The sequence below is a fragment of the Camelina sativa genome, chromosome 8, assembly GCF_000633955.1.
Source record: "Camelina sativa cultivar DH55 chromosome 8, Cs, whole genome shotgun sequence".
Classification (NCBI taxonomy): Eukaryota; Viridiplantae; Streptophyta; class Magnoliopsida; order Brassicales; family Brassicaceae; genus Camelina; species Camelina sativa.
Window position 1 is genome coordinate 25,898,733 of NC_025692.1, and position 12,299 is coordinate 25,911,031.

At 35.1% G+C, this 12,299-nt stretch overlaps 2 protein-coding genes and 1 pseudogene across 4 annotated transcripts in view; all 3 read right to left on the reverse strand.

Moving 5' to 3' along the window:
- LOC104708674 overlaps positions 1-2,207 on the reverse strand; it is a 5,970-nt gene extending 3,763 nt beyond the window's left edge. The window contains exons 1-3 of one of the 3 annotated variants that reach the window (XM_010425274.2): positions 2,099-2,207; positions 1,258-1,305; positions 173-1,142 (exon numbers count right to left, since the gene is read on the reverse strand). In XM_010425274.2, the coding sequence (XP_010423576.1) occupies positions 173-913 (741 nt within the window). In that variant the 5' untranslated portion in view covers positions 914-1,142; positions 1,258-1,305; positions 2,099-2,207. Of the gene's footprint in view, positions 1-12; positions 1,143-1,257; positions 1,402-2,098 lie in introns of those variants that run through there. The other 2 variants (XM_010425273.1, XM_019228973.1) reach the window with 2 other exon arrangements.
- Positions 3,784-5,937, reverse strand: LOC104708675 (uncharacterized protein SYNPCC7002_A1590-like). Its single transcript, XM_010425275.2, has 6 exons — positions 5,412-5,937; positions 5,103-5,293; positions 4,912-4,957; positions 4,700-4,782; positions 4,506-4,622; positions 3,784-4,112 (listed from the first exon to the last, which is right to left on the reverse strand). The coding sequence occupies exons 1-6, from the start codon at positions 5,662-5,664 to the stop codon at positions 4,041-4,043; spliced, it is 762 nt and encodes a 253-aa protein (XP_010423577.1). The 5' UTR covers positions 5,665-5,937; the 3' UTR covers positions 3,784-4,040.
- Positions 7,255-9,967, reverse strand: LOC104709944 (annotated as a pseudogene).

A 12,299-nucleotide genomic window follows, 5' to 3' on the forward strand; every position in this document is an offset into this window, starting at 1 on the left:
CTCCTCCTCCTCTCTGCTGACTTGTCATTTGCATCCACTCCCTTATAATCCTGACTCTTTGCCGTTCAGTATCACCCAGCCACTCTGCTCTATGATTACCGTCTCTCTGTCTTACATTAGATGAATGATCGTTAGTTCTAGTATCCATCCATCCACGAACGATATGCCTCACCCTCTCCCTCTCGCTATCACCAAGATCAGGAGACTGTTCCCTACTGGAAGAATTATTATTATCCCCATGCTCATTTCGATCATGCGACCAGGATCCATAATCATTCTCACTCTCACTCGAGTCTCTCAGACCCCCATTGTTTTCACTCACCTGACTCTCCGATGCAGTAGAGCTAGACAAATTAGTATTAGACTCAGCACTCCTTTGCTGCCTCAATCTTTCCCTCACCCTTTCACGTGCCCTGTTAAGCACATGCTCATCTTCTAGTTCCCTCCACATCTGCAAAATTCCAGATGCCTGAGTGTTAGGCCTCTCACTCGCAGCACCCTGACGCCTTGAAGATGGAGACTGAGACTCCCTAAGGAAAGACGAATCGAGCATAGAGACAGTTTGCAGACCAGCCAAAGCAATCAACTCAGACTCTCGGTTCCTCCTCTCAATCGTAGTAATCATCTCCTGAGCCTGCCTAGCAGCCCATCGGCTCAAAATCTGAGATTGACGCCTTTGAGCAGCAGATGATTCAGCCAAATTGTCACCTTCAAGTTCAGACCTTCGTCTCCTCCTCACAAGCTGATCACCCTCCTCATCCTCATCCTCTGGATTGTGAACCGAACTACAAGAGCCAAAAGAGATACACTCGTCCAAGTGTCCACGCATGAATTCCTCCAAACCACGCTCAAACTCGGTACGAACATCATCCCTAGACTCTGATTTCTGTTGCAGAGGCTGGATACTAGTCATCTTCACAAGGCTTCAATTGAAACCCCCAAAACCTAAAAATCCTTCCTTTTTTGTTTTTAATGTCAATTCTGATTAACAAAACAACATAACAACTCCATCACTCATTCTACAAAACCTAGAACCACGCATTTACATGTACACTCCGAGAAGATCCCAGAAACACACACAATCCCAACATCCCAAAAGGCTCAAACTTTCACACCCCATTGTTCTCCAATTCATCTCTCACCTGATATTGAATTCAATTCATCAGCCAAACTGAATAATCAAAACCCAGATTCTATTTCCAATCCAAACAAATCATCAACAAAAAAAATACGGAATTGAGATTAGCGAAACGTTACCTCTTCGTGTTCTTCGTCAATGGTGGGGGTAAAGATGAACCAAAGCTCCTATAAGACGAGAAATTGCACAATCAAATCAAAATTCAATAAAAGGATCGATGATGAAGAAGAAGAAGAAGAAAAAACAAAATTATCGGTGATTTATTAATTGTGAAAACTTCAAAAAGATTGGATTTTTTCTTTTTCTTGTCTAAGAGAGAAGGTGCAATGACCAGAGAAAAAAAAAAGAAGAAAAAAAAAACAATTAATTAAATCAAATCCTTAATAGTCTTTTTCTCAGTAATTAATAATTTAATTTAGCTTTGTTGGAATCTATTTTTAATTTATTTTGTCTACTTTTTCGCTTTTGTTAAAAATTAAAAAAAGCAAAGGCGAAGGCGAGTCTCAAGGAAGCGAGGAGCTCGTCTACGATTACAACACGTGGCAAGATCCTTTCATCCCACGTCATGTATTGTAATCTCTAAATTGTTACTTGTGTAATAACCAAAATTAATGTAAATATGAATCAGATATATTATACAGTCTCTTCCCAAATCTTAAGAATTTAGAACATATCTTTTGGGATTATTCTTAATAATAATAATAAAAAACCCCAAAAACTGAAAAGTTGGATTAATTTGCTTTCTCAAGTTTACAATACTAGAAATAATAAGAGCACCTATTCAAAGCCTATGATGATTTTTTTTTTTTTTACAAAATCTGAAAAGTCAGAGGTGACTCATCATCAAGAGTATGAAAAAAAAGAAAATGAAGATCTAACTTTTTAGTAAACGTTTCCTAAAACAGAGGAAGGTAAATAAAGGAAAACAAATATAGAAGAAGATTGTGAGAAAAACATTACCTTATAAGAGGTGTGGTGGTGAATGTTAAGTGTTTTTTTCTTTTTAATCTTTGGGTTTTTAGGAATGTTAAGGTTTGGCTCCAGAAATTTAAAATGGAGAAAGATAAGAGATGACAACATCTTTTGACCTTTCAAGGTTATAAAGGAAAGGAAAAGCTCAAACTTCACACCATATTATAATTTTTATTTCTTGTGTATATATATTTTATAAAAGTTTCCCCAATTTGGATTGGTCTTTGTGAGGGCTTCTTCGTACCAACCAATATTCTCACATGGAGTAATCTATAAAAATAAATAATTTATATCACATGATGGCATAATTGAATTTTGTATCTTTTTCATTCGCTCTAATTATTGATATAGTAATTTTAAACAATATAATAAAATAGTTATATAGGAAAATGTCCATGAGAAAGCTTACAAATGCATTGGGACAAAAGACAAGGTTGCATGGATTTTGGGTCTATGTTAGGTCTCATCAGTCACGTACATATACGTTTTTCAAGATATACACAAAATACAAACGTACGTTTTCTTTTTCTAATTAACATCCACTCATTATCATTGTGTTGAACAAAATATAGTCTGTGATTAGCAATTCTAAGAAAATTACTGTTTTAGATATTTGTAGCAGCAGGTGCATATCATTGCTTAGGGTTTTAGCAAAATCTCCAAAAACTAGAAACGTTATTATATTCTTACATGATTCAACCCATCTTCTTCACTATTTTGTCCTTTACTGAAAAAAAAACAAATTTCTCGAAGTCACGAACTTTTATTTGTGAGGGAACAAACGCACGTTTTGGTTTTAACATTTCACGACATCCATATGACCATATATAATATCATGCATCTTAGCATTTTAGCTTCTTAGTAAATTTCATATTTGTAGATCTAGTGTGTACATATGCGTAGATGATAACTCTTTTGTCTATATCCTTTTGTTTTGGAAATTTCACTCAATGTGTGAATAGGATATATCTATTTTACTTACACATTTACACTACTTTTATATTTTATCTGCGCATGGCTTGGCAAAATTTTCCAATTAACGCAAAAAATAAAGGAAAACATATCAAACACAATCTTTCTTTGTTTCACCGTTATGTGAATGTCTTCTTTTGTCTTGTAATTGAGTTAGCATTATTTTCTTGATTTTGTCTTCCAAAGAGTGATGAGACTTTGCTTTGAGATCGACACATATGATATATGGCTGTCGTTGTTGGCGGACCAATAAGATAAATTATTTCTTAATTGCTTACAACATTTGCTTCTTTTTGACTCATGCTTAATTGTATAATATGTCTCGTAAGATAACTTTAGATGGTTCTCTTTTATGTTTACGTTTGATTTAATTTATTTTGGTGAAGATTATTTTGTTAATCATAAAAATAAACACGATTCACATACAAAATTCTTCACTGGATTAACATTTCTTGTTTCTGTCTAAAAGTCGCAAATGACTTTTGATTAAAACATTTATTTGTTTTAGCTTTAATTAAAATTAAACACCTTTTCTTGACTTTAAAAACATAAATAAATATTACACTTTTGACAAATGACAAAAGACATACTATAGCGAGGAAGCTTTTCTTCTGAAAAGTATTCAATCGAACAAAACTGTCAGATTAAAGTATTCATCCATTTATCGGTTCAAATTTGGTTCTATTAGACACAAAAGCAAGTTTTTGGTATAAAAGGTAGATCCCTATAAGGAACTTCTGGTTGGATTAACATGACACACCGTCTGATATTTTACAGTGTAACAAACAAACGTATTCTAATGAAAAGGGTCGCAATTCCAGTGACTACAGAGATTCATTTGTGATCATTATACCCGAGCATAACACATTGAAAAGATCGAGAATATGCTAACATCCCCGACTTGAACTCGAGGAGGTGCAGGATCTCTGAACCAGGTACGGTAGCTTTTGCTTTACTATCAGATCTCGCCGGTCCCAAGAGGTTGCCTTGAAGTGTCTCCAGAAGCCCATGCTTGATAGTCTTTCGAGAGCTGCAAAACGAGTCAAAGAGAATGAGAAGGTTAATGTTGGGATGATATTGCAGGAAATGGTGAATGTATCTATGTTCGTATTTGCATAAGGGGAGCACATAAATATAAAGAAACTAACAAAGCCAGTTTTACAGTGAAGCAATAGACGCTTATGCTAATCTGTAACCTGAGTCCTGGTTCAACATGTGCTTTACCGATATAAATAAAGCCTAAAAAACAGGTTATATCGCCTCCTCATGAACCAACTCAAATATGTTAGATCTTCTCAACAGGAAATCTTAGATGTCAGACTAATCTTCACAAGTAGGACGATCTTGCAGTTTTAAAAACATAATGTCATATATGATAGCTTAAAGGGACTTGTTAATAATACAAAAACGTTTTCCTGCATACCTGAGACAAAAATCGTGGTAGCATGAGTCTAAGAATTTGATCAAGGACCTGTGTCCCTGTCGCCTCTACTGCTCCCACTGGGAACACTCTAAATGCAAAAGGGATCTCGATATTGACCTAAAATTGCCAAATAAGTCAGAAATGCCACAACAGTTAAGTAAGCAAAAAAAGAAAAGATGAAAGCACTTAGCTACCTCAATGACTGCATCTGAAGTAATTTGTTGCTCTGATGTGCCCTCCTGAGTGCTATCACATGATACCCGGTTCACCATAGAAGCTGCATAACTAGAAAATAACAAATGTTAAGCCCCCATACAAACCATTACCAAATGTTAAGCCCCCATACAAGAAAGTAATTACAACGTGAGCATACATGACATGGATTAACAAACAGGGATACGCTTACCATCAAATTTGTCATTCTGAGCAACCACAACAGGAGATCCCTCAAGCTAATATAGCACAAGAAAATGGAAAAACCCCATCAGGATCGTAACAAACATAACTCATATATAATGTACAATTTGATGCAATTTTGTGACTTTTAGCCGCATGTTCTTCTCTTTATCTATCACTAACAAAAGGAAGGTGTTTTACCTTGCAGGACAGAAGCTTGATGCAGCAGCCATTAGGTTGTTCTTCAACCCTGACAAGCAAAACAGGGCAGACTTCAAAGTTGAAGAATTTAAAATTATAAACATAGCATCTGAACGTGTTATCATCAACTCTCTCAATCCTCTCCGCATCAAGCACCGAGTACTGACTTGCAGGTAAGCTCATATACTCAACTGCAAAACCAAACAAATCAAATCCGAAATCAAAACAATCCGATCGATCCATATCTAAACCATCCACATAATAAATATAAAAAAACAAATCAAGCCAAGTGATTATGGTTAAAGTTACTTAGAGGTCGTTGGAGCTGACGAACGGAGATGGATTGTTTCTGACGAGCGATGAATCGAGCTTTCGGGACAGAGCTCGAGGAGACGCGAATTGGTGGAGTAGAAGAAGAAGGTTTAGGTGGTTCGTCAAAGGACGATGAGCTAGTAATGGTGAAGGAGAGAGATGGATTTCTAGGGTTTCGATTCGTCTTCTTCGCCGAGAGAGACAAAGAGGTAGTATTAAGTCTACTAAGAGAAGCTGAGCTCAACGCCATAGCTTAAACGACAGCGTTTTTAGGATATGAGATGTTTAACGACTAACGGGCTTTGCTTCAACACAGAAGTGTAGGAGTGGGAGAGAGATGATAAGATCCTGAACCGACGCAGATCCGGAGGTGGCACCACTGTTACCACGGCGCATATTAGCCTGCTGACGTTGCTTCACTACAGTTTAACCGAATACTGAAAGCAAGCGTTCGTTAAATAAATATCTTTGGGCCAATGACAAATTGTAAACGAACCATAGCAATTGAGCCGAGGGGTGTCAATCGCGCTGGCCCGGCTCAGCCCAACCTGAAACCTGTAAAGTTTGCATATGTTGCGAATCTGATTCGGTCCGGTCCAAAATATTTCCCACCCTATATTTTAAAGCTCGGACGCGGTCCTAACATAATTTCTCGGGCTTTTCTGGGTTTATCTTATAGATCAAAAATTCTCAGTCGGGCTTAGCCCGAAAAATCCTATAGTCCGAACGGGCTGAGTCCAAAAAATCCAATTTTTTTTTGGGCATGTATATTTAAACTTGAACCCACCCGATATTTTTCAGGACCAGGCCAGACCAGCCCGCAGGCTTTGACCCTGATTGACATGTCTAATTGTGCCTAATATAAATTGAGATATTTTACCCCCAAAAAAGTTATTATATAACCAAATTGAGATACTTGTTAGAATTTGTGATTAAAAGTATTATTTTTTAATATTTATTAGAACCACATAACATAAGTTGAAGAAATATTAAACGAAATAATGATGTGTTAGGTAAACTTAATGTTAGTTATCCAACCAGAAAATATGATTAATTTATATACGGTTTAAGTGTTTAACCAATGAAGCTGTGTAGTCGTGAGGAAAACACAGGTTGCTACTTCCCATTATTGTCGGACTAAACACAAAAAACACCCCAAAGTCACCGTTATATTAATATTGCACTTCAATTCATTTAATGGACCGATTCAAATCATAAACATGCAGCATTACCTAAATCGTATCTATTATTGTCTTCGTCAACTAACTTAACTCTTGCCGTACAATTTGACAAATAATTATAATATATCTACAATTCAATATCTAACAAACTATGAAAATAAAATAAAATCAAAATATCAACATCCAAAATGAGAAAATATAGAAAACAACCTATAATAGTGTAATTTTTTCACTAACATTTATTTTAAAAATAGTTTGGTGTCTTTCTGAAGACTTTAAATTGAGTTGATTTCATATTTTAACAAAAGAAAAAGTGAGTTGATGTTTTATTATTTAAGAGAGAAAAACAAAACAAAAAAAAAGATAGAGAGGCAGACAATAAAATTAAATTAAATTTTAAAAGACCAAAAAAAATCAAATAATAATAGAACAAGGGAGGCTAATGGATAGATTTAGACGAAGAACACCAGAGCCACCTTCATTCACTTCACAAACCGCTCGGCGACAAAGACGAAGAAGCCGAGGAAGCAAGCTACCCGGGACGCTGTTTCCTTCTCACATAAATACCCCGGTTTCAGATTCCATTTAAACTAAACCGCTCCAATTCAACGATTTAAAATAATCTAGTCGAACCAGAAAGTGCTTGGTGTCGATCGGCACTACCCTTGGAGCGATGACGCTACCGCCGTTAGGTTGTTTACCGACACAGATGTGTTGTTGAGTTTGGTATGAAAGGGAACAGCGTCCCGGTTTAGTCTTTCAACGCATGTATTGTTCCCGGCTCCACCAAACATCATTATCGCCGCCGGTAAACAACATAACAACGGTAGCATCATCACTCCTATCCTTCTAGCCCCTAAACCATACAAATTCTGCCCCAAAAAAAGAAAAAAAAGAAAGAAAAAAAAATACACACAATTAAACCGGAAGATTATAAAATAACGGTACAGTGTGCGGTGTTGGTTTAAGTTACTTGGATAAAGGTGGTATAGGATTTCATGAGACGATCTGAGTATCGGTCAGGCTTGAAAATCCGGTTAAGGATCAGATTGATGTAATAGCTTTGAAGAAAATCGCTTGGTCCCGTGCTGCTTAGAAGATGAATCGCGCGTGAGAATATCTTGTTTGCTCTCTCTCTTCCCACGATGTTCGTCACTTTGGTTTGGTACTTCTTGTAGTTTTTTTAGTTGTTGGTTCAATGTGATTGCGTTGTAAGAATATGATAAACCACAGGAAAAAAAAAAGTTAAAATCATTTCGGTAAACTAACTTCATAGCCTGACTAAACCGGGGTAAGGATATTAAATTAGGTATATATTCCGTCAAGAAAACAGGAAGCACGAGAGGCGAAATTGGCTCCGGATAACAAATTTGTCCCATTTGCATCTTGGCAAACGGATAAGAAGTGAAACCTAGATTCTCAGCTACTCAAACAATAGGAAAAAGAAAATATACACGTGAATTAGTGAGTTAGGCTGGTAAAGTCGGTGGCGAGTTTGCCAGTAGTGAAACGGCCAGTGGCATTGTGGGCGAAGAAGTCACGTCCATAGGGAGGGGAATTGGCCTTGACAAGGGTAGGGAGACGGTTTTCATTGCTTGTCTCATCAAAAGTTACCAAATCAACTCGCTAAACTTAGATGTTAGACTTAGTTGATTAATAAGGTTGTTAGAATCCTCTAATACACAGTTAATAACATGTTGCGTAAAGATGTTTCTCCTTTTTGTCTTGTCTTATGATAAGAAAGGGTATGGTGATCTCTCAAAGAGAAACGGAAACCGAATTAATAAAAATTAGAAACAAAGGTAGCATTTGTAATTGCAAAAGCAGATAAACGCACAATTAGTATAATTATTTTTAACATCCAGAGAAAGATATTAAAGCAGATAATGATTATTGAGCATTTTCCAAGTCCTAAGGGGGAGAGCCTTCTACTTCTTCTTTTTCATCTCCCTCTCCACCTTCGCCTTCATCTTCATCTTCATCTTCATCTCCTTCATCTTCGCCTTCTCCCTCTCCTTCATCTTCTCGTTCATCGTCCTCCTCCTAGGTAAAACACCTACTATAAAAGAATAAACAACGAAACTAATGAGAGGTTTTAAATTTGTTAACAAGAAGAATCTAAGAAGCAAGAGCAAATGTGTGTACTTGGTTGGCTCTCTCCATCAGAATTGGTGGTGCGCCACCTTCCTCTGGTTGCACCAGGTTCAACAACAAGAGTCCTTTCTCCCATGATACTTCCATTTAGTTCCACCGCCTTTTCAACACATCCTTCTCCTTGCATGGTAATGTCAGCTGCACTGTAAAAAAAAAATTCGATAGAGACAGAGACTTTAGTTAGAACTTGAGAGTTGCATTGGGAAAAAAAATAAATTAAAAAAAATTGTAGGAAGAAAGAAGCGACAAACTTAGAGAAAACATCAATTCTCCAGATATCTCCACATGAAGAGAAATGCTTACAGAGCGCCATCTTCAGATCAATCTGAGGAAGCGAAGTGTCATATCCGGTAACGAGGACCCTTTCGACGAGAGAAAGAACCAAATTAGCTAGCTAGCTAGCTAGAAAACATAGTATATGTTACAGATACTACATCCTAAAAAAAAATTTACCTGTATTTTCTCCAAGTCAAGGGATTAGTAAGATCAAAGTCAGGAAAAGGATTAACATCATCATCATCATCATCATCATCCGGTAAGGTTGCAGGCTTAACAATTGCAGTCCATTCTCCCCAGTCAGTTCCATCAAGTTTCAACGCCATTTCTTCGGCAGCTCCTCCAGCGAACCTCACGTAGGCAACACTGATGCAATTTGGGATTATAATTAAAACATGAATGAGAGATGGAGCCTAAAAGGAATGAGAAGCCACCACAAATAAAAGAAAGAAAGGTACCTCTTGAGGATACCCCTAGCAAAGTCTCTGGGAACATAACAAAGTACGATACGTCCACATGAAGAGAAAAGTTTTGACAACGCGAGCTTGACATAATACTCTGGCATCGAAGTGTCATATCCCTCAACGGAAACCGTCGTGAAAGTGCTAATTGTTCAACAATTTGATTTTGATTGCAGGTCGAGATAAATAATACTATGATCATCAACACAGATGATGACAAAACAAAAAAGAATCCCAAAAATATATATATATATATATTTTACCTGGGTTTTGGAGCGTCTGCAACACTGTCTTTTGAATCCTAAAAGGCACACAAAAATATCTAATTTGAAATTCTACTCACCTCATATATAAAAAAGCAGAGGTTAATCAAAAAAGAGCGATTGAGTAACAAGAAAACCCGCCGGTAATAATAATAATAATAAGAAAAAGATTACTTGGATGGCGGATTCGTCCATGGTGATATGTTGACAAGAGCGGCTAGGGTTCCAAAGATTTTTTTTTTCAGATCTAATAAGGATTTAGGTCTTTATTCTGGTCACGAACAAACGGTTACGATTGGGCCTTTAAAAGCCCATATAGTCCTAATCTTCTTCTTCTTATTCATTTACCTAAGATCCGTCGTTAAACATATACATATTTCTAGAGCCGCTGGAACCCATTATTTTATACCGAATACTTTAAATATATATATTAGGTATTTGTGATATCATTGTGTTTTCTAATTTAACATATGTTCTCTTGATATAATCTCTAATAAGTATGTTTTTCTATTAATATATATGTAATTGGAATATCTCCATATAGCTGAAATTATCTACTTTCCTTCTTTTAAATAAGTGTAAATAATTTACAATAAATTTGATGTTTTACACGTTTACTTATTCATAAATATCTATATATATATATATATATATGTTTTTTTCTCTTATTTGAGGTGTTACAAATGACATTAATTAATTTCCATGTAATTAAAGAAAAAAAGATTGTTCGCTAATAACACGGTTGACTGCCTCTAATGGATGAAAGAAAGTCTACTAAGAGAAGCTGAGCTTAACGCCATAGCTTAAACGACGGCGTTTTGAGGATATGATCGATGTTTAACGACTAACGGCTTTGCTTAAACACAGAAGTGTAGGAGTGGGAGAGATGATAAGAGATCCTGAACCGACGGAGATCGGGAGGTGGCACCACCATCACCACGAGCTTACCACGGCGCATATTAGCCTGCTGACGTTGCTTCACTACAGTTACAAAATACGCCAAATATTTAAAGCAAGCCCAATAAGGGCCCGTTAAATAAAATATTTGGGCCAGCGACAAATTATAAACGTATAACCATAGCAATTGAGCCTAATATAAACTGCGATATTTTACCCCAAAAAAAAGGTTATTATTTTTTTAATTAAATATAACAAAATTGAGATACTTGTTAGAATTTTTGATTAAAAGTATTAGATTTTTTTTTTTTAATATATAGATCCACATAACAAAAATTGGATTAAACGTCGACTTCAATTCCTTGAAGCATTGAACTGGAACGAAGAGTGATCACATAATGTTCATAAACAAAAATCGAAACTATGTATATACGAATCTAACAAATTTCAGAAAAGTACAGTAGAACAGATCTTTTGATTAAGAAATGTTTTTGAAATTAATTATGCAATAGGTTGATAAATCATTGATTTCATATGTTAAGAAAAGTTTTTTTTTTATTCTTTTATCCAAATAATAAAATTTGTTATTAAAAGATCAATGATATATATAATAATTTATAAGAGCTGTAATTATAATTATAAATATTCATTGAACTTAATTTTGCAATAGATTGATAAAGTTATTGATTTAATGATTTAAAATATTTTTTTTACCCAAATAATGTTATTTGGTTAAAAATATAACTTTAATTTTGTTAAAAGTAATTTTCATAATTCTAATATGTCTCGTCAGCGTTCTAATTATGCACCGCCAACATCCACGTCATGCCATATCATTATCTTTGACAGTAGGGTTAAATTAGTTAATGCTAATTTTAAAACTGTTAATAAAGTTCATGTAGTTTATTTGAATTTTATTAATGATTCAGATTGAAAATATACTATCTTATTGTTTAGGTATGAAAATACACTTTAAAAATTGATCAGGATATATCAATTTAAGTTACAGGAAGTCGGTAACGAGATCGAAATTAACCATAATTGAACTAATAACATATCAAGATCGTAAATATTATTTTCAGAGAATGCCTAGAGAGAATAAACGAAGCTTGATTCTGTCTGTACTCAAGCAGCATTGGAATGCTTGTTGGACCGTCAAGACAGCTTGACGCGTTGAATTGGGAGATAATAGATATCACGCCGATAGCCTTCTTAGAACCTGGTGGTTGAAATTTTTAAAAAAGAGTCTATAATTATTGAGAAATAATGATGTGTTAGGATTTGATTAAAATTAATGTTAGTTATGCAACAAGAAAATAAGATTAATTTATAGAAAGGTTTAAATAAGATTAATTTATAATTATAATGTTTAAATAGGATTATAATCAAAGCAATGGACATGAAATTGGATTAGATTAGGTTGATAGATTACTTATTTTTTTGTTGGATAAATTAACAACAAATATGAATTGAATGGACTCGTAAGAATATGTGAATCGAATTGATATGTTATTTTGAATTTAACAATATGGTTTTTTGTTTGTCAACCTTTGTATATGGTTTGAGAGCAAAATTTTTGTTGGATAAATTAACAACAAATATGAATTGGATGGACTCGTAAGAATATGTGAATCGAATTGGTATGTTACTTTG

What these genes read in the sequence shown, in the direction of transcription:
- LOC104708675 (XM_010425275.2), bottom strand. Translation starts at nt 5,664, where the DNA reads ATGGCGTTGAGCTCAGCTTCTCTTAGTAGACTTAATACTACCTCTTTG. An exon ending in TCAGCTCCAACGACCTCTAA is followed by an intron (nt 5,294 to 5,411) that starts GTAACTTTAACC and finishes TTGGTTTTGCAG; the next exon opens with TTGAGTATATGAGCTTACCT. An exon ending in TCAAGCTTCTGTCCTGCAAG is followed by an intron (nt 4,958 to 5,102) that starts GTAAAACACCTT and finishes GTGCTATATTAG; the next exon opens with CTTGAGGGATCTCCTGTTGT.